We start from the raw sequence: 25616 nt of genomic DNA on the forward strand, positions 1-25616 counted from the left end.
AAAAAAAAAAGACTGCTATCTGAGGCAAAAAAGAACAACAGCTCAGACTATGTATCACCCAAGCTCATACCAGGGCCCCAGGCACAGATTGCTCAGGGCAAGAATTCATAGTTGCTTTTTAAGAGACTGGGGAAGTGAACTCTCTCCTCAGCCTCTCTTGAAAAAGAACTAAAGACATGATCTCAGTCTTTTCAACTACAAAAATTGATTATTAGCTCCTTATAATGATAAGGGGGGTTTTATATAAATTATATATAAATATAAATGTAACATTTGATGTCACCCGTAAGAGGTAGTTATTAATATGATCTGCTAAATTATGTTTTAGTAATATCAAGCACAGTGTCTTATTCTTCTGCTGTATCTCCAGTACCAGGAGAACACCTGGTACACAAGCTTCTGATTGAAGGTAAGATGTAGGCTCTATGAGCAGAGTCAGGAAAGACGTCAGACAAGCAAGAAGGACTGACATGCAAAAAGTATTGTACAAACAGAACAAGACCCAGTTTAGCAGCTCAGCCAAGAGTAAAGAAACCAGGAAAAATGAAGCCAGAGAGAGGCACACTGTTCAAGAACTCAAGAGAATGAGGCTAGGGAGATAGCTCGGTGGTCTAAGTGCCTGCCTGGCAAGCACGAGGGCCCAGGTTCAATCCCCAGTACCGCATGCCAGCCACTGAATAGGACGTGAGGGTGCATGCCTGCAATTCCAGAGCTGGGAAGGCTGAGACAGGAGGATCATTACAAGTCTGAGCTGTGTAGAGAGACCCTGTACAATAAGAGTGCAGCAGGAAACATGGCCTCAGTTAATGGAAGGGAGACAATTCTCTCCAACCTAAAGCAACTATGAGAAAGAAGGAAGTACTCACATCAGGCTGCAGTCTCTTGGCCCGCCGGCCATAGCTGTTGAATTTGGAAGGCTGCACAGACTGTCGAAGGGGGATGCTGTGAGGTTTGTATTCCTTGTCTTTTTCCTCATTATCAAATGGACGTGTATTGCACTGCTGGGAACAGGTGAAGGGCAGGGGTCAGCATGTGACTCCAGACCAAGAAGAAAAACTTTCTTCTACTCCTTGAGTGGCTACCAAAGTTATAGTCAGCAACCCTCTCCCCAACAGCCTTTGCTCAACTGGTCTTTATCACTTAGATCAGACACACTTTGGAAATTCCTCTCAGTGCTTTTTTTATGTTATTCCTCCTTCCAATAACCTACTACTCAAGCCATCTCCCAAAGTAAATCAGATTACATCTCTTCCCAGCCCTCTCTAGTCCAAAAGATCCCTCTCTTCTCAGAATTTTTTTTTTTTTTTTTTTTTTGGTGGAACCGGGGATTGAACTCAGGCTCTTGCACTTACCAGGCAAGTGCTTATTCTACTGAGCCATCTCCCCAGTCCTTCTCAGAACTTTTGTATCAGTTAAGATTGTCAAATAATAGTAGGCTGGCTCTACAGATAAGTCAAGACCTTTGAGCTTTGCTAGTCTGGAAGAGAAAAGGCACTAATAGGAAAGGGTAAGGTCTAGCTCCCAGGTTGCTAGATCATAGAACCAGTACTATTAAAAACAAGTATGGTAACCTGTGTCTGGGGGTAAAGCCTCACTGTACCCTCACTGGGCATCCTTACCACAAGGTTGGCTCCAGACTGGTACATCTCATAGGGATAAACAATGCGTTCATAGTGAGAGCGTAGCAGGGAACCAATATTTTTGCCTGGTGGGTAGTTGAGGCGCTGGGCCACCCGAGCCCACCGACGATCCTTGCAGATGGCTTCATAACCACCTTCTTCCACCACAATCTGAAAGGATAAGCAGGGACACAGATGTGCTATGTGTATGTACATGAGGATGTAGGCCTGTAGAAAGGACAATGAAGATAATTCCAGCCTCACTTCACCGAGGGCTAACCCCTTATTCCAACCTTACATTGCAACAAGAGGCCAAGATGTTCTGAGGGCAACCAGTATGTTACTAGGCTGAGCCCCTTCTGCTGCAGCCAAAGGGGCCCCCAGAGTAGCAAGGCTGAGGGGGATTTGAGGAAAAACCTGTTCTTACTTTGCTGAGGCTGTAGAGGTCCAAGATCCGTCGTTCTACATTGGGAATCTTTAAGGAGGAGCCCTGGATTTCCCAGAATTTGGCAATCTGGTCCAAGTAGTTCAGTTTCACTCTCGTCTGGGCCTGAAGAAGAAATGGCTCAAATAGGCTGGCCACCCTCTCCTCTGACCCCTGTCTTCTGACTCAGTCTTAAGGGAGGAGAAAGAGAACAGAATAGCCCACATACACTATCCAGGGCTTCTCCCAGTGAACAGGATCCCAGGCTCTGGGCAGGGCTAACCTCACCTCTTTCTCATCTCCCGAAAGAGACAGCCACAACAGGCAAAGCTTTAGATATATTCTTTCCCAATCTCCCTGACAGGGTTGTAATATTATCATCTCTTGTACAGATAAAGACACAGAACATAGGAATTAAATCACATAGCAAGCACCAAGATAGCTGGGTGTCAAATTACTTAAGTTTAAGCTTTCCCTCTGCTATTGACTTGCTGTATAGCCTTCAGCAAATTAGATCCACTTGTTAGACCTCTGTAGCTTTATTATATAAAGAAAATAAAAATTGGTCAGTCCACTTATTCCAGAAGGATGGACTTAATAAGAAGACCAATGAAAGCCCCTTGGAAATTTCTGAACTGTATGTAAGCTCTAGGCAGCTTTCAGAGAATGAAGGCTTCAAGAGTATATTTACTTCTCTATGTACCACAAATCTGGTTCCATGACAGCTGAAGGGTAAGGGTGCATGCTATATGCAGAATGACCTAAAGAACTGAGATGGTATACTGAAGCAATGCTGGCACCTTAGGCCAATCTAAGACCTAACCTGGTCCAAAGATTCTAGTACCAAGGCATGTACCACACTTGTCTGAAGTGTCAGTAATCCAAGAAATGCTCCCAAAGGCCCCTAAGTCTACAACTTCCTCACTTTGGTCAGAATGCCTGGTTCTAGCTAGAACTGTATAGTCATCAATATTCACTATCTTGCCTTGATCCCAATAAGAGGAACAAGGATTGTTCTTTCTGTTTCACAGTGAAGAACTAAGTTCTATTTCTGGTTAAGAAATGACCTATGGCTCCTTGACTGTGAGAACTGTGAGAACTGTTAAGGCTAGGAATACTACGTCCATCACTTGAACCCTTTAGTATTCTGACTCTGGCCTCATCTCTATTTCTCCCCTTCATAAGCCAGTGCTTATTCTCTAAAAGACTTGCTTTTGTTCTATGTTAAACAATACCCGGCTGTAGATAACTTCCACAGCCATGGCCAGATCTATTTTTCTTTTTCTTTCTTTTTTTTTTTTTTTTTGTGGAACCGGGGCTTGAACTCAGGCCCTTGTACTTGCCAAGGAAGTGCTTTTCCCACTGAGCCATCTCTCCGGCCCCAAGATCTATTTTTCTAAGGAATTTGCACTTCCCATAACAGATGATTTTGGCCCTAACTGGAACAGCTTGTAGTCTGGGTCTAGCATGGTAGTTCTTTTTTATCTTTTATTTATTTTTTAAAGAGTAAAAAATGATAAAATCATTAGAAATACAAAATTTCATTAAACAAAGTAATAGGAATCTGATAATGGATGTCATATTGCATAATGTTATCTTCAAGTTGTTTAGGTTACCAAATATAAACCTACGAAATTGGTATTAAAAAAAGTTACAAGAAATTAAAACTAAAAATATTTAAGCATTAACAGCTCTTTTCAATAAACCAGCAGAAATCAGCAGTTCAATTATCCAAACTATCCTGTATACACACATGAATATATTGTTCCCTTATCTTTTTCTTCATCCCAGTTTTTCGTTCCAATTGAACAGATTCTTTCCCTTTCACAGTATCTATTGTATCTTTCAGATTTTATTTACTCTTTGAGGTTCTCACATTACTGAGACAGTATGTTTGCACATAGGGGTCTGATTTATTCCATTTACAAATACAGTCTCTAGTTGCATCCATTTACCTATGAAAGTCTTGAATTTATTTTTTTTATAGCTGAGTAATACTCCATTGTGTAAAAACACCACATCTTTTTTTATCCATTCCTCAGCTGATGGGTATTTGGGTTGTTTCCGAGATTTAGCTATGACAAACTGCTGCTATAATCATGAGTGCACATATATTGCTGTGGTATGTTTTCTGGTCTTCTGGGAAAAAAACCCAGGAGGGGAATAGCTGGGTTGAATGGGACTTCCTATCCTAGCTTTCTGAGGGATCGTCACATTGATTTCCTTAGTGGTTGTACCAGTCTGCACTCCCACCAACAGTGGAGAAGGATCTCTTTTTCCCCATACTCCCTCCAGCATTTGTTATTGGTTCACTTTTTTTTTTTTTTTTTTTTTGAACTGGGGGTTGAACTCAGGCCCTTGCGCTTGCCAGGGAAGCACTTATCCTACTAAGCCATCTCCCCAGCCCCTGGTTCACTTCTTGATGACAGCCATAGAATGATAGTTCTTATTGGGGGACAAAATGGGGACATTTGACAATATCTGAAGTTATTTTGGTTGTTATATGACTAGGAGACAGCACTACTGGCATCTAATGGATACTCATAACATCCTACAATGCACAAATGAGCTTTGCCCCCATGACAAAAAAAAAATTCTCTGGCCCAAAATGTCATTAGTATTGAGGTTGAGAATTCTGGTCTCAATAACAAGAAAACTTTTATCTTATAGGTATTCAGCTTGGCCCAACTGACTCTGGGACACCTAGTAAGGCTTGTGGATGGATACATGGTAGTGGGTAAGGGGTAGGAATACACATTTAACTTACATACTCCATAAAAACTCCTGGACCTTACCTAGAACTGGTTTCAGGGCTCCTACTCTTATTTCACCAAGGCATGCTCAAGCCCCTAGTGGAGAATCCTATTTGTTCATGCAAAAGGGCCTGGACTTCCTGTATAGAACAATAGGAGGGGAAAAAACCTACATGCTTGACCCCTGCCAAGTCTTTAACCATTCTAGCTTCTACACAGGCCAATCTTTGTGCTGTTCTTGCCCTGCTACCTTGCCTCCCAATTTAGCAAGTACCATGGGAAAAGACAACATAGGGCTACAATGAATTAAATGTATGACAACATACTCGCTGACCAAGGAAAGAAGGGTAATCTTAGCTAGCCCCATATTTCCCTTTTGATGCCCTAGACAGAGTAGACGGGAAAGGGATATCCCTAGCTTTTGTGTCACCAGATCAGAAAGAATAAATGTCCCCCGGTTATATTAGAAACTTTCCAGTGTCTACCATACCTTACACTAATGATAAAGTGCCTCAGTCAGAGAAGGAAGGAGAAAGAGGACATGAGCTCAGGAATCCATCCATTTTCCAAACCCCACCATTCCTCTTACCTCTAGCTCATTCAGCCTCTGGATCCGGGGAGTAAACCTAAAGTTGTCCACTTCCACAGCAAAAGGTGGCTGCCAGTCCTGAGAGAACAAAAAAGGGAAAGGTATTTGGGTTACACAGCATAGCATCAACAACAGCTTAGCACCCTGCTCACATTCATACTTTTCTAGACCTCTAGCCACCCTAGATAATTAACTTCACCAATACCCAATCTATCCACCCCCATCTCCCTCCAGAAATCAAAATAGGGCCTAACAGCCTCTCAAGTCTGTATCTAAGACCCCATGCACATACATGCTCTGGGAAAGTTCTCCCTTCGTACAATACCAGGATTTCAAGAAACAAAGTGATGGATCCATAAACAATTGACTCTGAATTCTCCTCATACCCATGTTAACCCCTTGTCCCCTAAGCGTTTACTACAGGACACATAATTTTGAGTAGTGAAAAGCACACAGGATCTGGAGTCAGAAGACCTTGATTCATGTTCTAGCTATACTACTTATGTGATCATACCATTATAAACCTTGTTTTCTCATCTGTAAGTTAGGCCTGTGAAGTCTTGCCCTAGCTTCTTCACAAAACTGGTAAGATTAAAATGGCTTTCAAATGAAAACATTACTTAAAGGAATCATCAATTTCACCCTGACATCTAAGGCTGACCCCACTATTCAATACACTTGCCAAGTAGCTTGGCTCTTATTCTGGCAGGATTTAAAGATTGGTCCTTTGTAGTGTCTTTTCTCTCTGTTTAAAGGCCCTAAGGGAACACTGCAGAGAACAGCAAGGACCAGAACAAGAATCTGCATCACTTACTGGGTCTGAAAGGGTTTCCATGGGCCCTTTCTCATATACCTGCCTGGGAGGTATACCTGGCAGGATGGAAGCCCAAGTAGGGGTAAGTACCAGGTTGCCTGACCATGGTGGGAAAGAAAGAATGTGGGAATTTGGGGAGGGGGGAGTGGGGAAAACATAATGAAAATGGGTGAGACCCTGTCTTGCCAAGTTGGAGCTTATTCTGTCCTCAAGGGGTGGCTGTGAAAAGTTTCCTCCCCAACACCTGTCCCCCAACTTCCCAAGCAGTCCTCTCTTCCCCAGAACCCTGGCTTCTGTCAGGATGGCAAAAAACAAACAAACAAACAAACAAAAAAAAAACCCAAAACACAACAAAAAACAAAACAAAACCAACCAAAAACAATGCCCTCATTTTACAAATGGGAAAAGTGAGGCCCACAGAAGAAATATGATTTCTCCAAAACTCACATGTTGAGTCAAGTCAGTGGTAAAACCAACACTAGAACCCATGTCTTCTAACCACAGGTCCAAGGCTCCTTGTACTCTAGCTATAAGTGTTGCTCACACATGCATGAATATGGAAGGAGGGAAAGGGGAAAATAATAAAAACAAAACAACCCAAAGCTGTAGACTTTTGTAAACACGTTTTAAAAAATGAGGGCCAGAGGATCCATTCTTGTATGCACACACACTCCCCACCCCAACAGAAGCAAGTAAAGCATCTGGAACCAGTGAGGCACGAGGAGAAATTAGGCTAAAATGCTCTGGTTCCAGCCCAGTCAAACCCCTTTTTGTCTACCACAGATTGGGGTACTCCCCTTGGTGTAAATGATCCAGGCAGAAAGGTATGCAAACCCAATTCAGGCATTCTTCTTTGCAGCAGAATCAAGTACTAGATAAGAATCAGTGCAGGGGCTGGGGAGATGGCTCAGTAAAATAAGTGCTTCCCTGGCAAGTGCAAGGGTCTGAGTTCAATCCCCAGTTCCGCAAAAAAAAAAAAAAAAAAAAAAAAAAAAAAAAAACCAACAACAAAAAGAATCAGTGCAACATCAGGATCCAAAACAAAACAAAACAAAACAAACCCAAACAAAAACAAAACAAACAAAAAAACTGCAGAACTCAAATCCTTGAGCAGAAGGTACAGGTAAAGGTGTGGAAGGTCCAGGTCCAGCAAACCTCCTGTCTTTGGTCCCATACTACTGTATGCCAATGCTCAATGTTGCAGTATCATTAGGACTGTGGCACAAAAAGGTTGGCTACCTACAGGGAGCCAGATTCTTCAAGCTCCCCTGAGTGTACTTTAGGACACCAACACTGTCCTACCAGCCATCTATCTCAAGTGTAGCAGTTACCTACTCAGCAATGGCATCTCAAATCAATCTTTCCCAGCCAAACCTCCAATTCCCAGTACACACTCATATACAAGTTTCCACCCTGGGCCCAAGTATCACTTAGGTGAGTACTTCAAACTCCAACCAGAAAAAAACCCAGCTACCTACCTAATGGTGGTCTAGGGTCAGCCCTTGGCAAAACAAAACAAAAACAGCCAAGCCTCTTGGAATAAAGGGAAGTATGTTGCTGGAGTAATGAAAAAGCCGAACAAAGGACAGTTCCCTGTTGCCCACACACATACCAAGGACTCATCATTCATCCCCTTCCTAATCCCCCAAACAAAGGTAGAAAAAAGGAAATTCAGGCCTCAACTGCCCCCTAGGTCAGGTATGCCTCCTTCCCATAGATATGCTCCACCATTTTAGGGCTGCGCAGGATTCCCAGCCTCTCCCTTCAGTGAGCCTTCCTGACTTCTCACTATCCACTGCCACTCCCTTACCCTGGACAAGGATACCTCTGAGACCTGTGGCTACGCTCCAACAAGGAAGAAATTAGCTTACCCAACACCTCCCAGAGGATCCATATGAAACCAGCTTAGATCTGTGGCTGAGTACCAAAAGTACTGAGTTGGATAAAAAGGCTTGTGGTGCCCTCCTCAGGTGGGACTGAGGATCCCCATGCAGAGAAACCCATTCAAAGACATTCTGTTCCAGCCAAACTCAATTCTTGCCATTAGAATCCCAAGTAGTCACTGAGTAAGATGCATCATCATTTCTCCTTCATGTTAGCAAGGCAGCAGCCTGTCCTAGACCTTGGGGAACTTCTGGCCTACTCAGGCCTAGGAGGAAAGATACGGTCTTTGTTGCTGACATCTGGGAATCAAACATTTCAAGGGAAGCAGACTTCCAGTTCTATTCTGATGGGGAGGGGGTGGGGCGTGCACAAGAAACCCTCATACTCTGGGACCTCCTACATTCTGAGCCAGAACAGAATAGAAATCTTCTGAGAGGATTCACATCCCACTACCAAGCCAACTGGTTCAAGCCTCTATACAGCAAAGGGAGGGAGGGAGTTCAGGAAAGGCCCGGACCCTGCCTTCTATTAGAAAAGTGGGTCAATTCTCTGAACTCACCTCCGAGAAGCCAGATAAAAGCATTCCCTGTGAAGCTGGTTTCCTGACTGGTCCACCAGGCCAGTATATTATCATAGTTGGATTGGCCTGGCAGGGTGTGAGTAAATGTGAGTCACCCAGATAGAAGCAAACCAATGACCACATCAAACACCTTTACAGTCAGAGTAATTACCACATACCAAATGCCTACTACACACAAATGCTACCCAGTTTAATCCAGTCCTAGGGAAAAAAAAAAACCACTCCTGGGACCCATTTCACAGGCTCAGAGATTACTTTATAATGCCCAAGGTCACACACCTGCTAAGCTTCAAAGTGGAGTTTTGAACTCCGGTCTGTCTCCCTTCAGAGATGTGATCTTTCCACTACACTGTGCTGCCTGCCTTAAGGGAAATGAAGACAGTAGATGCAAGGCCTTATTTACTGAAACCTTGACCTGGATGGTTTGGAGTAACTAAAAGATATTTGGGGTACCTCTTTGAACTCTTCCCCACCCACAAGGCAGCCCTGTCTTTAACCAAAAGTAATTCTTAAGAGCGGGAACGGAGGTGTGCCTCATACCACCAGAAGACCCCTGGCCCTTTTTCTCCCATTCGCGCCGCATCCACAGCAGTCCCACGCATCCCATCTCCCACACCTCCAGCTGCCCTCCGCCCCAGACTATACTGCACGTTACCCTATCTTTCATAGCCAGCCTCGCCGCCGGTAACCATCCGCCCCGGGCCTTACCGCGGGTGGGCGGATCTTGCAAATGCCCGACTTCTCCGCGATGGGCCTGATTTTCGCGATGTAGCCAAGAGGGTCTCGGAACTCGGCCCAGCTAGGCTCGAACACCGGGCACTCCGGGGGCGGTAAGAAGTCGTCTGACCCCGGCTCCATGGTGGGCCCGAGGCGTGGGCCAGGTATCAGGAGGGCTGGACCGCCCTTACGGGCTCATGGCGCCGCTGCTGTCTGAAACCGAGACACTGCTCGGAGACTAGGCCTTAAGCTGGGCGGCCGCCGCCCGCCAAGGACCTAGGGGGGCGTGTGTGTGCCGCGCTCTGAGGGTTTCAGGATGATGCTACTGCCACCACGTCTTCGCTTTGCGCAATTCCTCCCAAATTCTGCCGCTGCCTGCCAACTACCGCTGCCTTTGCTTTCACCACCAGTTACCTCCCAGCCGCCGCGGCCTTCACCGCCGTAGCCGCCATCTTAGTTTGTCAGCGTCTCCCCCCTCCCCTCACCACAACAAACTGGATCCCTCCGCGCGTTGTCTTTCCAGTTTCGAATGCCTTGCGTTAGGCTAAGCCCCGGAAAGTCTTTATCCCATGGAGACTAAGCTAAATAGTCTGTCATAGGTTCCCTATTTGGAAGGAGTCATTCGAAATTATTTTTCTGATTGAGAGAAAATAGTTCACATCAGCGGCGGAGGAACAAGGTTGTAATTTGCATGCCGGATCCTCTTTCCGGATGGACCGGCGGTGCACGTTTAAAGGCCAGTGGTGCGCTTGCGCATTTTGGAGACAAACCGGAAGAGGCGCTGGCTTCCGTGGGTAGTGGGCTTAAACTGGCAGCCTTCACGCCCACCCACTCACTCAGAAGATCTGGAGCGAGTGTCTAGCCCCGCCCTAATGTTCTCTGTCCCCTTTTCCTGGTCTTTTCTGTATGGATCACTGAAAGCGGCTTTGGGTGTCTGAATTAAAAGGACCCCTTTTGCTGATTTGCAGGTGGGGAAAGACTGTTCCTAGCTCTGGGCGCTGAGAACTCTGGGGCTGCCCTGTTTTTTAGAATTTTGATCCCAAGTACAAAAAAGCAATATTTCATCTGAAGTTACATTGATGTTCTCAAAAAGATGAGGTTTCCGTTCTTAGCCTCAAAAATAATTGGCAGTGAGCATTTTAATAAATAAACTGTTCTGTACGTGTTGTAACTGTGTACACATTTGTGGTATGCATCCTACAAAACAAGCTCAAGTGTATGTGTCTACTCCACTATTCCCACTCCCCCAGTATTGGCATTTGATCCCAGGCCTCATAACTCTGTAACGGATCTTAATCCCCAGCCATGTTTGTTGATTTGTATCCTCCGGTGGAGCGCTTCTCAAACATGTATATACATTATATTTATTGTGTATACCCTTTATCACAAGCATTTTAGTGCCTACTGTGTGTACACCTGTTGAGACATGTTCCTTGAGCAGTTTCTGCTTTCTGTTTTTGTCTTTTTGAGGCAGGTTTTCACTATGCAGTTCAGGCTAGCTTTGAACTCACTTTATAGTTCAGTCCTGCCATTAGCAGTGCTGGGATTACAGGCATGGGCCACCACACCTAACCCCTTGATTAGTTTTTTCTCTTTTCTTTTTCTTTTTTTTTTTTTTTTTGGCAGAACCAGGGATTGAACTCAGGCCCTTGTGCTTGCCAGGCAAGTGCTTATTCTACTGAGCCATCTCCCCGGCCCCCTTGATCAGTTTCTGAATAGGTTTGTTGCAACTACTTTTGAGTATCAAATAGTACTTTGTCCAAATACATCATACTTCTACTGCATTTGAGCACTGTATGCATTATTCATTAGGTGTGGGCCTACTGCCTATATTCTGAACACCCACTGTACACATATTTGAGTACTTGTGCCCATGCCAATTAAGTGCTTATTTTTTAAGTGCTTGTTTTGTGTTCCCCCACCAGACGATTAATTTCTTAAGGGCAGGGGCCATGGGACCTTTATGCAGATTTGTTACTTGACATAAGCAGTAAATACTGAATGAAAAGAAAAATGGGTATAGTTTTGAGAGCAGATTTACTATATGTTGAGTGAAAATAATGTATAATCTTTACAGGCATTCCCTTATACATTAGGGACCTATCATAAGTTTGAATGTGTTTGAGGAGGTGGGAGTGTCATTTCTTCATCCAGTTAGCTGTACCTAATCACATGCTATGTGACAGTTAAGCAGATTCTGCCTGCTTCAGTGATAGCTGAGGGAGCAGGGAACACAGGGAAAAGCTCAGGGGGTAAGACAGGCCTGTCTTCCTGTCCCACCAGCTCTGCTATTTTCTAGTTATGTGACCATGGCTAAGTTCCAACTTCGGAGCGTGACCTGAAGATGATAATACCTACCTTGTAAAATTGCTTCACAGTACCTGACATTAGCAGACCCTCAGTCTTTGGGAGCTCTTGGTGTTTCTGAGAGCCAACAACCAGTGATTATTTTGTTTGGGTCAGTCATTTTGCTAGTGTCTTTATGTTTTTTTTTTAATCGCCTGAATCCTTATATTACCTTGAACATTCATGATCTTTATCATCATTTGGTACATGAGGAAAATGGTCCCAAGCAATACAGATAATAAATGATAGCTCTTTTCTAGTTTTTCAGATGTCAGGAAAACTTAGCTCCTCCCTGCCAGACACAATGAATGATCCATCTGAACAACTGTCTAAACAGGAAACAGCCAGGTGAAATGATGCTAATCATAGTAATATCACTAACTTTTTACATGGATAAGCATGTAACAGTCCACATAGCTCTGACTTCATACCAGTATTTTCCTTCATCTTTGCAATAGTCTTAGGAAAGATGAAGGCTAATTTACCCAAACTGCAGATGAGAAACCAAATTTCAGGAAGATTCATCAACTTGCCAAGTGTTATATAGGAAATTGCTGACTTCTGGTCAAATACTCTTCTCTAAGTTGCGGTCACCAGAAATAGAGCTGGGCAGGAGAAGGGTGAGAATAATGAAGAAGATTGGAGAGTGTGCCAATCCTAAACTGAAGGAAGTTGCCTTTTGACTGGAGGCAGCTCAGTGAAATGCAAAGAACATGAATTGGGAATTAGGATACCAGGTTTTGGGTCTCAGTTGTGCCTAGACTTCATACCCCCTTCTCTGAGGTCCTTAGCCCAGATACATCCTCATCTTGGAAGGGCAAACAGAAATTCCATAGACTCTTTCAAACAAGTGAGATCAAAGTCATTATTTATCAGGTATTTATTAAATTCCCTATATGCACCAGGCATTTTTGTAGACAGGGAATATTACGGTATCCAAGACAAACATGCTTTACTAGTGTGGACATAACTGAGATCTGCTGAGTGCCTCATCTCCCCAAGCCTTGATTTTTTCATTTATAAAATGAGGCAAGTATTGGGCCATGGAGATAGCTCAGTGGCATAAGCGCCTGCATGGCAAGCACAAGGTCCTGAGTTCGATCCCCAGCATCACAATAAATAGATAAATAAAAAAATGAGGCAAGTATTCCCTTCCTACAACATTACTTGAAAACTTAGAGACAATGATGACTGCCATTCATTAAGGGCCAACGTCTTCATAGGAAGAAGGCATTATCTCTGTCTTACAGATGAGGAGATTGAAGCTCAGGGAAGTATAAACACACCCAAGTCACATGACTAGTAAGTGGTAGAGCCAGAACCCAAACCCTGGGCAGTCTGACTGCTATACAATTCATCTTATGAAAATCTTAGTGTTAGCCACACAGTAACATATTTAGAAAACAAGGTTCCCAGGCTTCAGGTCTTTCTGGGGACCAACAAGAATCTGGGCACTGCAAGCTTTAGAATTGGGAAGCGTCCGGGAGCTCACCTAAGGCTGGGGGCTGGCTTCACCTTACCCACACACCTGGAGAGAGGATATATATAGCAGAGATTTTGTGGGGCAGTGAATTTCAGCAGGGCTCATAACTACACTCATCCAATCCATGTTTTGTGGATAAACTTGATGAGAATCACTTCCTCATCCTTCCTGCTCACCTTTAGGTGCTGGAGATATGAACCCAAGGCCTCATACATGCTAAGAATGCACTCAACCACAGAGCTATACCCTGTGCATTCATGCTAAGAATGCACTCTAACACTGTGTGTATACTGTGTGTACATTCTTATGCCTCACATTTGTGATTTGTAAAATAGGATCTCTTTCAGTTCCAGAGTAGGTATGAGCTGTCAATTTTAACTCCTAAAGGGCGCTGGAATCTTTCCCCTCCCCTCCCCATCTTCCACTCTGCTTATAAACCATTTACTATCTCTAGCCTGCACTTTTTCTTTTCTTTTTAGCAGTACTGGGAATCAAATTCAGGGGTGCTCTACAACTAAGTTATATTCCCAGATCTTTTTCTTTTGAGACACAGTCTCACTAAATTGCCCAGGTAGAGCTCAAATTTGTGATCCTTTTGGCTCAGACTGCCTCAGTCCTGGGATTACAGGTGTGTACCACCGAGCCCAATTTGGGGCTATTTTTTTGAGACAAGATCTGGGAGTCTCACTATTTTGCCCAGGCTGGCCTCAAACCCTGGGCTCAGCTGATTCTCCCAGGTCACCCTGCTCAGTAGCTAGGACTACAAGCATGTGCCACCACATTTTCTAGCCTAGGCTATTAAAAGAACCTCCTCAAGGTGTCTGTGTGAACTCATAGTTTATTAGAGCTGAGACAGAGGCAGAAAGAAATATAAATGTATAGTATGTGCTTATCTATACACATGACAATAAAATCATTAATTCAAAATAATTATAATTCAAAGTGAATTGTGACAGTAGTGGATTATAATTATCAAACTGATTAAAAATTTTAAACCTTGAATCCACATCAATAAACAAGGGGAAAGGGAAAGCTGTTCCTTAAAGTAAAATGCTAAATAATAAACACAGAATGACTGATGGAATTAGAAATTCAGTGGATGAAAATCAAAATCAAACATCAATGGATGTTTGAACTTGTTCCAAATAAGAAACACTTAAAATATAACTATAACCCCTAGTGTCCAAATCTTGATTTTTTAAAATGCCATTTTCTGCTAGACAGAATCAAGGCTACTTGGAAAAATGACCATTTCCAGGGTTTGGACCGAGAAAAGAAAAAAATAGAAGATGAATCTGGAGTATCTTGTGTGCCAGAAAAGCAGGAAGTACTCAAAGATGGAGACATGCCAAAGGACACAAGAGCCAGCTTGGAGGGTTTCCTGCTGGCTAACTCTGGGGCATTCTGAATATCAAAATAAAGAATGATGTTAATGGGTTATGTATAACTCATTGATTAGAGAATGAGTCCCTGAGGATATAAATAAATAAATGCAGGAGAAAGGAAAGCTTTCCCTTATAGCAGAAAGTCAACTAATGCATGTTGAAAGAATGATGCCATTTGCAAATCACCTCAGCCATAGTAATTGTTTCTAGCAAAACTCATCAGTAAATGCTAAGACTGGTGGGCTAAGCTTGAGAAGTAATGGCATATTTACATAATCAGTGTTTCTCTACACAAAATACTCATTAATTATGAAGGAAAAAATAGTAAGTTTACAATGGAGACACAGCATAGTTCAGGTATTACTTGGTCTTTCTTTAGCGGCTGCTGAGGTCAGGTTGAGAAAACCTGTTGGCCACATAGCAACAGGATGGGCAGAGGAGGCTGTCTGCCTCTACACTTCAGTATTTGTGTCCACCACCTGGGTCCCACTCTCTCATCCCTTTTTCACTGTGCCACTAATACCTGTGGTCCCTCATGCCTTCCCAAGCCTTGCATGTGCTGCCCCCTGTAGCCATTACCATTCTTTTCTGTTGAGAGCCTACAGCTGAAATTGATCACATGTAGGAGGGCAGGATGAGTCCTCAGTCAAGCTACCTCAGTCTTGAGAAAAACATCCTGCCTGGACATTGTGGGCTATTAGTCCCTAGGCAATCTTGTGTCTTGCAACTTTGTAAAGGTATAAATAAAGACCCTTACTATTCTTGGGGAGGGGGTGCTTTGCCTAACAGGCTTGGTCATCCACCAGATCTCAGCCATTATCTCGTTTTTATTTTCTCAATTCTCTCTCCATTTTCTCCTGGGGACTACCAAGAGACCAACAGATCCTTATACTTTTCTAGGCTAACTGTCTTCAAAACTCAGCTAAAGGGATAGCTGCCTGAAACCTTCTCTGGCACCCTGACCCCCAAGTTAGGTTCTTTATGCTCCCACACACCCAGTTCTTCCTTCTAGAGTAGAATGTATTGCATTGACATTATCTCCCACCAGGCTGTCCATTCCTGAAAGTACCCTACATGGCCAACATGGTTGCCAATACCCACATGTGGCCATGTAAGTTTAATTAAAAGTTTTAAAGTCAATCCCTTAGTTGCACTAGCCACACTGCAAGTGCTCAATAACCACATGTGACTATTAGTTACCATACCAGACAGCACAGGTATAGAACCTTTCTACCAGCACAGAAATACCATTGGACAGCATGGTCTAGAACAAAGATAACCCTAGGGTCTGTATCTTTTGTTATATGTTATCTCTCCCCATCTGCACAACCCAAAGATACTGGCAGTAGCACCTTTAATATGAGAACAGTCAGTGGGGCTCTTGTCTTCAGGTCCTCAGAGAAATGGGGAGATGAGATGAACTATCCTGTCACAATCTGAACAGGAGACTGCTGACAAGGAGAATGGAGGCAGGGGCGTGAAGTGCTGGGAATGCAATGAGGGTTAGGAGGAGGAAAAGTTAGCAAGAGCAGGAGGTAGCAGGAAGCAGTTCCAGAGGGGCCCAAAAGTTTGGTACACAGGTTGTGTCTACCAATAAATCAACTAGTACAAAGATTAATTAAGGCTTCATTCATTTGACCAATGAAATTTTAGTGACATCTCTGCTGTGTCAGGCACTGTGGTAAGCAATACTGTGGATGAATATGATACAGATCAGTATTACTTTAAAGCCACTGTGGCCTATCTACCCCACCAGGGGTCTCAGACTATGATCAAGGGCACATTTTATGAAGGATGAGCCTTTGAAATTCATCTTGCAAGAGTGGGAAAACTTCCATTAGAGATACTGAGGGGAGCACATCTGGCAGGGGAAACAGCTCAGGTAAAATACTGAGGTTGGAACATGTTTCAAGAACAGTGACCGGATGGCCCAACTGTGAGTGAGTAATGAGGGGCCTACCCAGACTGGTCAGGTCTCCTCACTGAGAACTACCATGCCCAAAACAGCAGCTTGTACCTGTTTCTGTAAGTAGCTGAGAACAGTTGACCACATGGCAGGTAGTAGGCATTTCATGAACATCTGGTAACAACTGTCTTGCAAGATTGTTATTCCTACTTTACAGGTGAAAAGCCAGGCTCTGAAGGGTTGGATGGCTTGCCAAAGGTAGCATGACCAAGCCACTGGGCCAGGATTTGAATGCTAAATACTGAGCTTTGGAAAGATGCAGCCAACCTCAAGTTCAAGGTGGGAGAAAGAGGAGAGAAACCAAAGGTATTCTGGGTTGTTTCATCAAGGAGAAAACCAAAAATTACTAATCTGACTTGATTTAGATCTCTGCATCTAAGCTATTCAAATTTTTAGGTCTGATCTGTGAGACGGCATCAAATGCTTAGATAACCGCAGCAGCTGCTTTTGTTAGTTACCATCCCTGGGATGTCTGGAAATGTGCATTTATGAAGAAGGAAACAAACAAATTGTTCCAATCTGCTAATTGTCCCATGCATACTATATTCCCTGTTAGAATTCATTTCAGATTCTATGAAAGCAGCAAAAATATTGACTAAATGCTGCTTCTGGGGGCCTTGCTGACTATAATCAAAAGCCAGTGCTCTGCTATCCTTTCTGTGGTAGACTGAGAGAGAGTCTAATCAGAAGTGCTGGTAACAGGCCCAATTCATGGGGAAGCAGCTTGGGACACTGAAAAGAAAAATCCCCTTGACATGCTATATGGCCTATCCTCTCCTCTCTAACTTAAAAGCTACCCAGCTATTTGTTATATTATGTGCTAAGAACATACACAGAGCTCTTACTATGTATCTAGCCCTATACTTTCCTGGACCAAGTAACTACCCCTACCAAGGACAGAAATGTAGCCAACAATTGTATAGGGGGCAAGAGACAGAGGCTTCAGCCAAATAGGCCAGCCACAGGAAGGTGAGAATAGAGGCCACAAGTGTGGAAATATACAACCTGTGAAAGGAATGCAAGGGAACTAACTTGATGAGCACCTACTCTATCCTGGTGCTTGACGTTCATTACCTCATATAATCATCACAACTCCCTGTGGCAATGGCTGACCATCTCAAGTTGTAAATTGAGGAAATTGACACTCAGGGTAAGTTCCCAAAGGTCACACGCTAGGAAGGGAGAACCCCAGTATGTGAAATGGCTCAACTACAAAGCCCAGTCTTACCATTCTTTCATACAGTGTCTGAAATGAGACAGGAAAACATTCCTCACTCCACCTCCCACTCAACCAAAGTATCTCACCCACCCAACTGCCTGAACTTCTACCATTAATGCATCACTTCCCCAGGGCTAAAGCCTCTCTCTCCGTGGGCTCCACAGTGGGGAAGGGGGGGCATAAGTAGGAGGCAGAGGCGGGAGGTGAGCACAAGGTCTTTTATGAGGCATCAAATATACATTCTTATATACAAGGAGGAAAAAAGACAATGCCTGAACCCCAGCTCCTCTCCACACAGCCCCTCCCACCACCACCCTCCCCAGCCCCCAAGCCCCAGGGTTCCTGGCCCTTTTTACAGCCAGGGTCTGTCTCTCTGTACTGCAGCCTGTAGTGGAGAGAGGAGAGGGAGGCAGAAGCTGAGGAAGGAGCTGGATGTGCAGGGCAAGAAGAGGAGCTGGGGCTTGTAAAAAATATATTTATAATAAATAAACAGGGCTGCAAAAGGGCTGGAGAGGCAGCAGAGATTTTGACAGACAGAAGGACTCGGGCATTCTGGCTCCCAGCCCCGGTTCTGATGGCTTCAATTGCTGCCTCAGAAAGGACATCTTGGGCTCAGGATGGCCCTCTGGGAGCCTCTCCCCAGGGCTGATGCTGGGTGCCCTGCCCCAGCGAGGTGTGTGGGCAATATCTGTAAAGTGCATTGTCTTCACTGGTAGGTGGAGAGGTGGAAGAAAATGGGGGGGCATGCAATATGGGTGAGGGAGGGCAGTGCCCTTCTCATCCCAGACCTGAGCCCCCCCAAGCCTGTCTTGACTGTGATCAGGATAAGAACATTGCAGGGCAAGGCAAGTTCCTGAAGCTGAAGAGGTCTGGGCCGGGGCCTACTGGAGAGAGGGCATAGACTGGCTCGAGAGAGGAAGCACTGCCCCATGGGGGGCCAGCACAAGCGGGGTTCCACCCACTAAGTGCATTTTCTGTGTCCTCTGGCAGGCAGAAAGACACATGGAGGTGTGTGGCCCGGCCCTGAGGTCAGAGAGAGGGCCAAGCCAGCTGAGGTTTGGCCAAAACTGTACAGAGCTCTCTCTTAGCCCACACAGCCAGAGGCGCTTTGGGGAAGCTTTCCCCCCTACAGCTCCAGATGCCTGCCCTTCTCCACCAGCCAGAGCTGCAAGGGACCTCACATTGGCCTGGAGGTCTGAGGCCCCTGAGCGAGACCTCCAGGGAAAAGGGAGGAAGGGAAAGGAAGACAGGAAAAAGAGGATGAGGATCTCTGAATGGCCCTCACCATTCTCCAGCACTGGAGTACCCTTAAGTCAAAGCTGCAAGTGGCAAGGGCCCTAGGATCTGGAAGGAAACCCCATGGCAAAATGCTGGGGTTGAAGGAGTTCGGAAGCAGGGAAGTGGAAAGGAGGACATTGCTATGTGTATATATATATGTTTTAAAAACTGGGGAACACGGGGGGGGGGGCAAGGTCCCTCTCCTGTAGATTCCCCAGACCTTCCTGTTCCCCAGCTGGCTTGCTTCCATTCATTAGACCACGGTGCTGATCCGGCTTGGCTTGGCCTTGGGGTTTGCACTGGGTGGGTTGGCTGTGCCAGAGGGCCCAGAGGCGTGCAGTGGGCCATGGGGGGAGGTGGGTGGCAGGGGTGAATGTGGGGTATGAGGTGAGGGTGGGGGTAGGGGTGGGTAGGAAGGGTGGGGTGGGATGGGTGAGTGCGGTGACAATGGTGACTGCGGGTGGTGGGGGTGGGAGTAGGAGCTCCCTGGTGGCCGGGACCCAGGGCCCCCTGCTGCGCCTGCTGCTGGCATCATCTGTGGGTGGTGACTGAAGATGAAGTGCTTGGGGCCCTGTTTGTGGGCAGGAGGGTGCTGAGGGGCAGGACTGTACAGGGGCAAGGGGGATGTGGGCTGGTGTAGGGGATGGCGGCCATGTGGACCAAACTGAGGATGTCCCCCAGCCCCCCGTCTGGGAGCCCTTCCAGGTCGGCCCAAGGTATAGTGCTGGGGCCCTGGGACCGGACCATGGGCATGGAAGTGACGATGTGGCCCCACAGGAGGGGCTGAGGCGGGTGGTGGTGGAATGGAGCCCAACTGGGGCAGGGGTGGGGGTTGCTGAGGTGGTGGGGGGAGAGGAGGTTGCTGGGGTGGGAGGTAGGGTGGTGGAGCTGGCCCTGGTCCTTGGCAGTACTGGGCATGCAGAGCCTGGAGCTTGGATTGCCCATCAGGCAGCACCCCCATGCCACCATGGCTGTGACCATGGTGGTGGTGGTGGTGGTGGTGGTGGGAGGAGGAAGCAGATGAAGAGGAGGCAGAGGCCTGGCCTGTTGGCGGTGGTGGCATCTGGAAGGGCCCTTTGCCCCGCTTGCTTCCAAATAGGGAGCCCAGGAAGGATGAGGAGTTGGAGACTGGCCTCTGGCTCTTGTACTCCTCTGGCGGCGGGGGTGGGGGTGGAGGTGGCATCCTCTGGTGAGGGCGTGGACTGCTAATAACAGACCCCTGGAAGGGGGGAGGGGGAAGTCAGGCCAGTCTAGATACCCTAGACCCCCAACCCTAAACTCCATCCCGGTCCCTGAGGGCTGGAGCTGGGGAGACAGGGACCCCCCCAAATGATAACGATGACCAAACAGCAGTCTTGTGCTTGTTCATGAAGCTCTGTTGTCACAGCTACTATCTCAGCTGATCCTCAGTGGGCAGAGGAAGAATTAGGACCCCTTCCTCAGGCCCATTAGCAGGCCAGGAAAATGTTAGGCCCAGCGAGGCAGAGCAACTTGCTCAGAGCCAAAGGACAAGACTTAGAGCCCAAGTCCAAGGGTGGTCCTACTTGGAGTTGGCCCTGGGGTTGAGAGGAGGCACGGGAAAGTGGAAGACAGACTGAGAGACAGGCAGAGTGAGGACAGACAGAGCTGAGGACAGATGGAAAGAGTGGTTGGCTGGGAGAGGCAGCCACACGATCCTAACAGGGAAGACAGGGAAGTAACAGGTCCCCTCCTCCTCTGGGGCTCCATGGCCAGGGCAGGGCTCATGCAGAGGACAAGTGGGGCAGGAGCTGGCACTTACTTCGATGGTGCTGTCCAGCGATCCCACGCTGTTACGCCGCCCCCGCTTCCCTGCACCCATAAGCAAGGAGCCCAGCGTCAGAGCAGCAAACCCCCTCCCCACCCTGCTGGGCTCCAGAGCTGGACACCAGGCTTGGGCCCCTCCCGGGGACAGACACCCCATTATCCCCATTATTCCCCCATTGAAGAGGGTGAGGTGGGGAGGAGGAGAGGTGGAAAAGGAGGAGAGAGGAGGGAAAGATGGAGAAGGAGGAGAGGCAATACAGGAAAGACAGAAGAGGGAAAAGAGGAGAGGTGGAGCAGTGAGCAAGGGACTGAGATTGTGGCCCCGCTTCACATTCCATGGCCCATACCCTGGGCCCTACCTGTTCTGACCTGGCTACCAGGTCCCCTGCAGCACAGTACCCGGGGCTCTCGGTGAAGGCAGGGTGCATGTGTGCAGCAGGTAAAGGGAAGGCTGGAAGCCAATAACAGGAGGCCAAGGAGACGCCCAGTCCCAGGTCTCCCCAGCCAGGGCAGGGGCCCAAAGGACTTACCTGCATCAGAGAGGTCTCGCAGGGAACTGCTGAGTGCACCCCGTTTGAGCCCATCGCCTGCCCCATAAGTGTCCTCCAGGCTACTGCGGGCCAGTGTCCCATTCACTGAGTCCTTTGCTCCTCCAGGTTGTGAGGTGTTAGGCCGCATCATACCCTTCTGCTTCTCCAGCTCCGCTGGGTGGCAGTGGGGGAGACAGAGAACAAGGGTCAGGAACAGGAGTGAGATTGAGCCCTCCACAGGCACTTTCATCTCCCTCCCAATGGCCCCTAGGTTTCCCATTTTGCCCCATGGATGGCCAGCATCCCTCAAATGCAGCTCTATCTTGGAAGCTCCCTTGGTGCCCAACCTTCATTTCGCACCACCTTCTCCTGCTACCGTTGCTTCCTCCCTCTCAACTTTCCAGCGCTTTTCCTTCCTTTCAGCTTTTTGTACTCCTCTCACCTTCCTCTGCCCTTTTCCAGTAAGGTTTTGCCAGACACCCCTGAGCTTCAATAAAGACCTTCATGGAAAGAGTCTCACAGTCAGGACAGGAAGGCCCATCTAGTCTACAGTGAAGGGCAATCTTTCCAGAATTTGCTGTTTTCAAGTACCTTGCTCTAGAGCAGAGGGACTCCCAGAAGGGCAGCCCAGAACGTTGACAAGAATCTAATCCTCTGTTGTGTCAGTCTATGTGCTAGTTACTATACATACTTGATTTTTCTCAGTCCATATTGTTAACATCATTCACATTGTTCAGAGGAAGAACCAGAGAACCTGAGACGTCACAGAGCTTTCCCAGCAGCATATAGCTAGAAATAGTGGGGCTGACATTTTAGAAGCACATTGGCTCAATTCCAGAGCTTGAGCTCCCCAGCCTTGTTTTATCTTCCTCTCTCTGTGGAGCTCATGGATCTTGTCTACTTGCTTGTCTAGTTGTCTAATTGTCTTGGTATGCTAAGTTCCTGCTCTGCATTTCCCCAGGGTCTCCAAGGATATGGTGAGCTGAAACTTCTGACCTTGCCTTATTGAGGATTGGAGTAGAGCCTGGGACTGTGAAGGCTCACCAAGAGCTGTCTACTGCCTATCTCTCTGTGTCTCTGTCTCTGTCTGTCTCCATCTCTGTCTGTCTCTGTCTCCTCACCTCTCCCCCTCCTTCTCCTTTCTTTTACTTAACTCATTTTTACTTAATTGTGATTGCTTTGCTTGGAGAACAGAACACTTAGAGGGCATCAGGAAGAATGATATATAATCACTACTGTGCACTATGTCAAATCAAAATGACTTGGTGTAGCCCTGGGGGCTGGGAGGATAGGTTGCTGGGACTCAACCAGGAACTCACATGGGGAGAGAAAGGTAGAAAACAGGGCAGAGAATGATATGTGTTGAACATCTGGGATGTCATAGAACACTTTGGCTACCTTGTTTCATCTCTAAACTCTCTGAAGGGCAATTCATGATTCCAGTTTAATGTAGGAAGATATTGGGGATTGGGCAACTCTACCCAGTTTATGCAGATAACAAGTAATATACCTTGGGTTCTTAACTACACTCCTACCTCTTATACCCCGATTCTTCTCCCTTCTGCCTTTTAATAGAAGGAAAAGTTGGCTCACAATTAGAGGCTGGGCATGGGGGCTATGTCATAGACTCTTAAGGCTTGGAATAATAATCTGAGATTGAGAGGTAACAAGTCTCTTGTATCTAGGCAGAGACTAAAGAGTTCCTGGAATGAGGATAGGAAGGTTGGATAAGCTACCCCTCAACCCTGAGATTCTCAAAAATCAGGATTCTGTGTGTCTGCAAGGCACTGTAGCAGGGATGGAAACAGGGCTGAGCTACTCACACTCCACACGGTACTTCTCCATCTCCTGCACCTCTGCGATGGACTCACGAAGGTCAGATGTGAAGCGCAGCCGGTCCTGAAGGCTGGGGGCATTGAAGATGATGAGGACTTTGCGCTCCCCGCCGGGAACTGCAGACAGCAACTTGATCCCAAACTGGTAATCTACGGGCAAAGCGAGGGGACAGGAGAGAATAATGAGTGCCTCTGCAGGATCAAAGCAAGGTTGGAAAATTGTTTTTTGGCTTTTTGTAGGCTTTTCTTCTTTTGTTTCTTGTGAGACAGGGTCTGGTTATGTTGCCTAGGCTGGTCATAAACTCCTGGGCTCAAGTGATCCTCCTGCCTCAGCCTTCGGAGTGCTGGGACTACTGCTGTGTGCCACCGGGCCCAGCTTGGAAATGTTTTCTCTAACATGCCTCTTCTCTGCTCAAGCATCTCCAGCAGCTCCCCATTGCCCCCAAACTTCTGGTAGTTGTGGTCCTTTACTTCTTCGTATTCTGGAGTAGGGGCTAGGGAGATAGCTTGGCGGTCTAAGTACCTGCCTGGCAAGTGCATGGACCTGGGTTAGATCCCCAGCACCACATGCCATGCTGACCCCAGGCACGCTGGGCCAGCCACCAAAACTGGGCATGGTAGTGCATGCCTGTAATCCTAGCGCTGGGGAGGCTGAGACAGGAGGATCACTATGAGTCCAAGCTGTGTAGCATGACCCTGTACTGAATAAATAAATATTTTTTTTTATATTCTGGGGTATAAAGACAAACTGAATGCTGCACTGTTTTCTGGAAATCATTTCCCCTGTGCCTCTACTCACAATGATTGTGCTCTTCCAGACGCCACTCAACCATGATCCTCCCAGTTCAGTCCTTCAAATCACCAACCCTTCAGCCCACCAGGTCACACACTGTGGTTCCCTGCTCACCAAGGGCCAGACCCAGGTCACACTACACCTTTTCCTGTTCTTCATCCCAGGACCAAGTAGGTATTTTGGAGCCCTTAGCCCAGTTGTAAAGGACTCAAAATCTGGAGGTTGGTATGGGTGAAGGATGCGCGTGGGGGCTACGGCCTGGACTCCTGAAATGCTGGGTCTAAAAAGGGACTCACAGGAATTCTGGAAGAGCTGCATGTGCATTTCCACCAGGGGGAAGGACTGACGGAAGCTGTACGTCACCAAGATCTTCTTCTTCTGGAAAATTTTGGTGACCTTTGGTAGGGGTGGGAAAAAGACAAGAGGCAGGGTTTGGGGTGGGGAATTTCCATGTGGTACCTATTTCTGATAACCATTATACCCTCCCACCCCTACTAACAGACATATGCACACAAACACACGTTCCCACAAGGAGAGAACTGAAACTTGAGGAACAGAAAGGAACATATGGGAAAAAGTGCAAGTTCCCAATGTTATGGTGATACACAACAGGCATTAGCAATTTTTACAGGAACTGAAGGCTGCTCCCTCCGGGAAGCCATTCGAACAGCTCACGCATAGGTTTTCGTTTTGCTTTGCCTTGTTGTGGTACTGGGGATTGATCTCAGAGTCTTTGACCTAAGATACACACCCTTTTCCCTGTTTTGAGAAAAGGTCTTGCTAAATTGTCAACGCTGGCCTCATACTTTCAATCCTCCTGCTTCAGTTTGCAGAGTAGCTGGGATTACAAGTGTGCACCACCACACCTGGCTCACACAGTGTTTTCCTTTTATTTTTTTCTGAGCTGCCACAGTGCTGGGTCAGGACCTTAGCCATGTCAGGCTTTAATGGTAGTCCTCTAGTGAGTGATCGCCCCCTGTTCACCTGGAGGGCAGGTGTCTGATTTTCAAGTTCTCTTGCTCACCAGCCTCCACCCTCCAGAGCCAGCACATGATAGGAATTTCTGCCCTGCCTATAAGAAGGGTTAACACGTCTTTTTCTTAAAACCTAGGATCTTTAGTGAGTGTTTGGGCACTTTGGACTTTCTACTAACATAGATTCAGATAGTCTGCAAGTGGTTTTTTAAAAATCCTGTTATGCTGAAGGTGTAATCAAGGGCCTTACGCACATCAGGCAAATATTCTACCACTGAGCTATACTTTCATCACCTGCAAGTGTGTCTTAAAGTAACTGTTTTGCTTAAGGTAGTGGCACACACCTGTAATCTCAGCCAGTCAGACTAAGGAAGATTGCAAGTTGCAAGTGTGAGGCCAGCCTGGGCAATTTAGTGAGACTGTGTCTCAAAATAAAATCTTAAAGAGGATTGGGGTTGTAGCTCAGTGGTAGAGTGTTTAGTTAGCACGTGTGAGGTCTTGGGTTCAATTCCCATTCTCTCTCTCTCTCTCTCTCTCTCTCTCTCTCTCTCTCTCTCTCTCTCCCTCTGCCTCTGCCTCTGCCTCTGCCTCTGCCTCTGCCTCTCTCTCGCTCAGCAACTGTTTTGCTTTAAGCATGGTTAT

General features: G+C 46.5%; 2 protein-coding genes across 12 annotated transcripts in view; both read right to left on the reverse strand.

The window, feature by feature from the left end:
• The window catches only part of Kdm5c (lysine demethylase 5C), a 58677-nt gene extending 48623 nt beyond the window's left edge, over positions 1–10054 (reverse strand). For 2 of the 9 annotated variants that reach the window (XM_004647888.3, XM_004647886.2), the window contains exons 1-5: positions 9372–10054; positions 5386–5463; positions 2047–2169; positions 1620–1790; positions 867–1001 (exon numbers count right to left, since the gene is read on the reverse strand). In XM_004647888.3, the coding sequence (XP_004647945.1) occupies positions 867–1001; positions 1620–1790; positions 2047–2169; positions 5386–5463; positions 9372–9521 (657 nt within the window). In that variant the 5' untranslated portion in view covers positions 9522–10054. The remainder of the gene's footprint in view (positions 1–866; positions 1002–1619; positions 1791–2046; positions 2170–5385; positions 5464–9371) is intronic. The other 7 variants (XM_023708183.1, XM_004647887.3, XM_023708185.1 and 4 more) reach the window with 6 other exon arrangements.
• Positions 10055–17983: 7929 nt separating this feature from the next.
• Iqsec2 (IQ motif and Sec7 domain 2) overlaps positions 17984–25616 on the reverse strand; it is an 87911-nt gene continuing 80278 nt past the window's right edge. Inside the window, exons 11-15 of one of the 3 annotated variants that reach the window (XM_004647889.2) lie at positions 24297–24396; positions 23196–23357; positions 21373–21546; positions 20838–20887; positions 18071–20276 (exon numbers count right to left, since the gene is read on the reverse strand). In XM_004647889.2, the coding sequence (XP_004647946.1) occupies positions 19311–20276; positions 20838–20887; positions 21373–21546; positions 23196–23357; positions 24297–24396 (1452 nt within the window). In that variant the 3' untranslated portion in view covers positions 18071–19310. Of the gene's footprint in view, positions 20277–20837; positions 20888–21372; positions 21547–23195; positions 23358–24296; positions 24397–25616 lie in introns of all 3 variants that reach the window. The other 2 variants (XM_004647892.2, XM_023708160.1) reach the window with 2 other exon arrangements.

Source organism: Octodon degus, unplaced genomic scaffold, assembly GCF_000260255.1.
Source record: "Octodon degus isolate 3935 unplaced genomic scaffold, OctDeg1.0 scaffold00335, whole genome shotgun sequence".
In the NCBI taxonomy this organism is placed as follows: Eukaryota; Metazoa; Chordata; class Mammalia; order Rodentia; family Octodontidae; genus Octodon; species Octodon degus.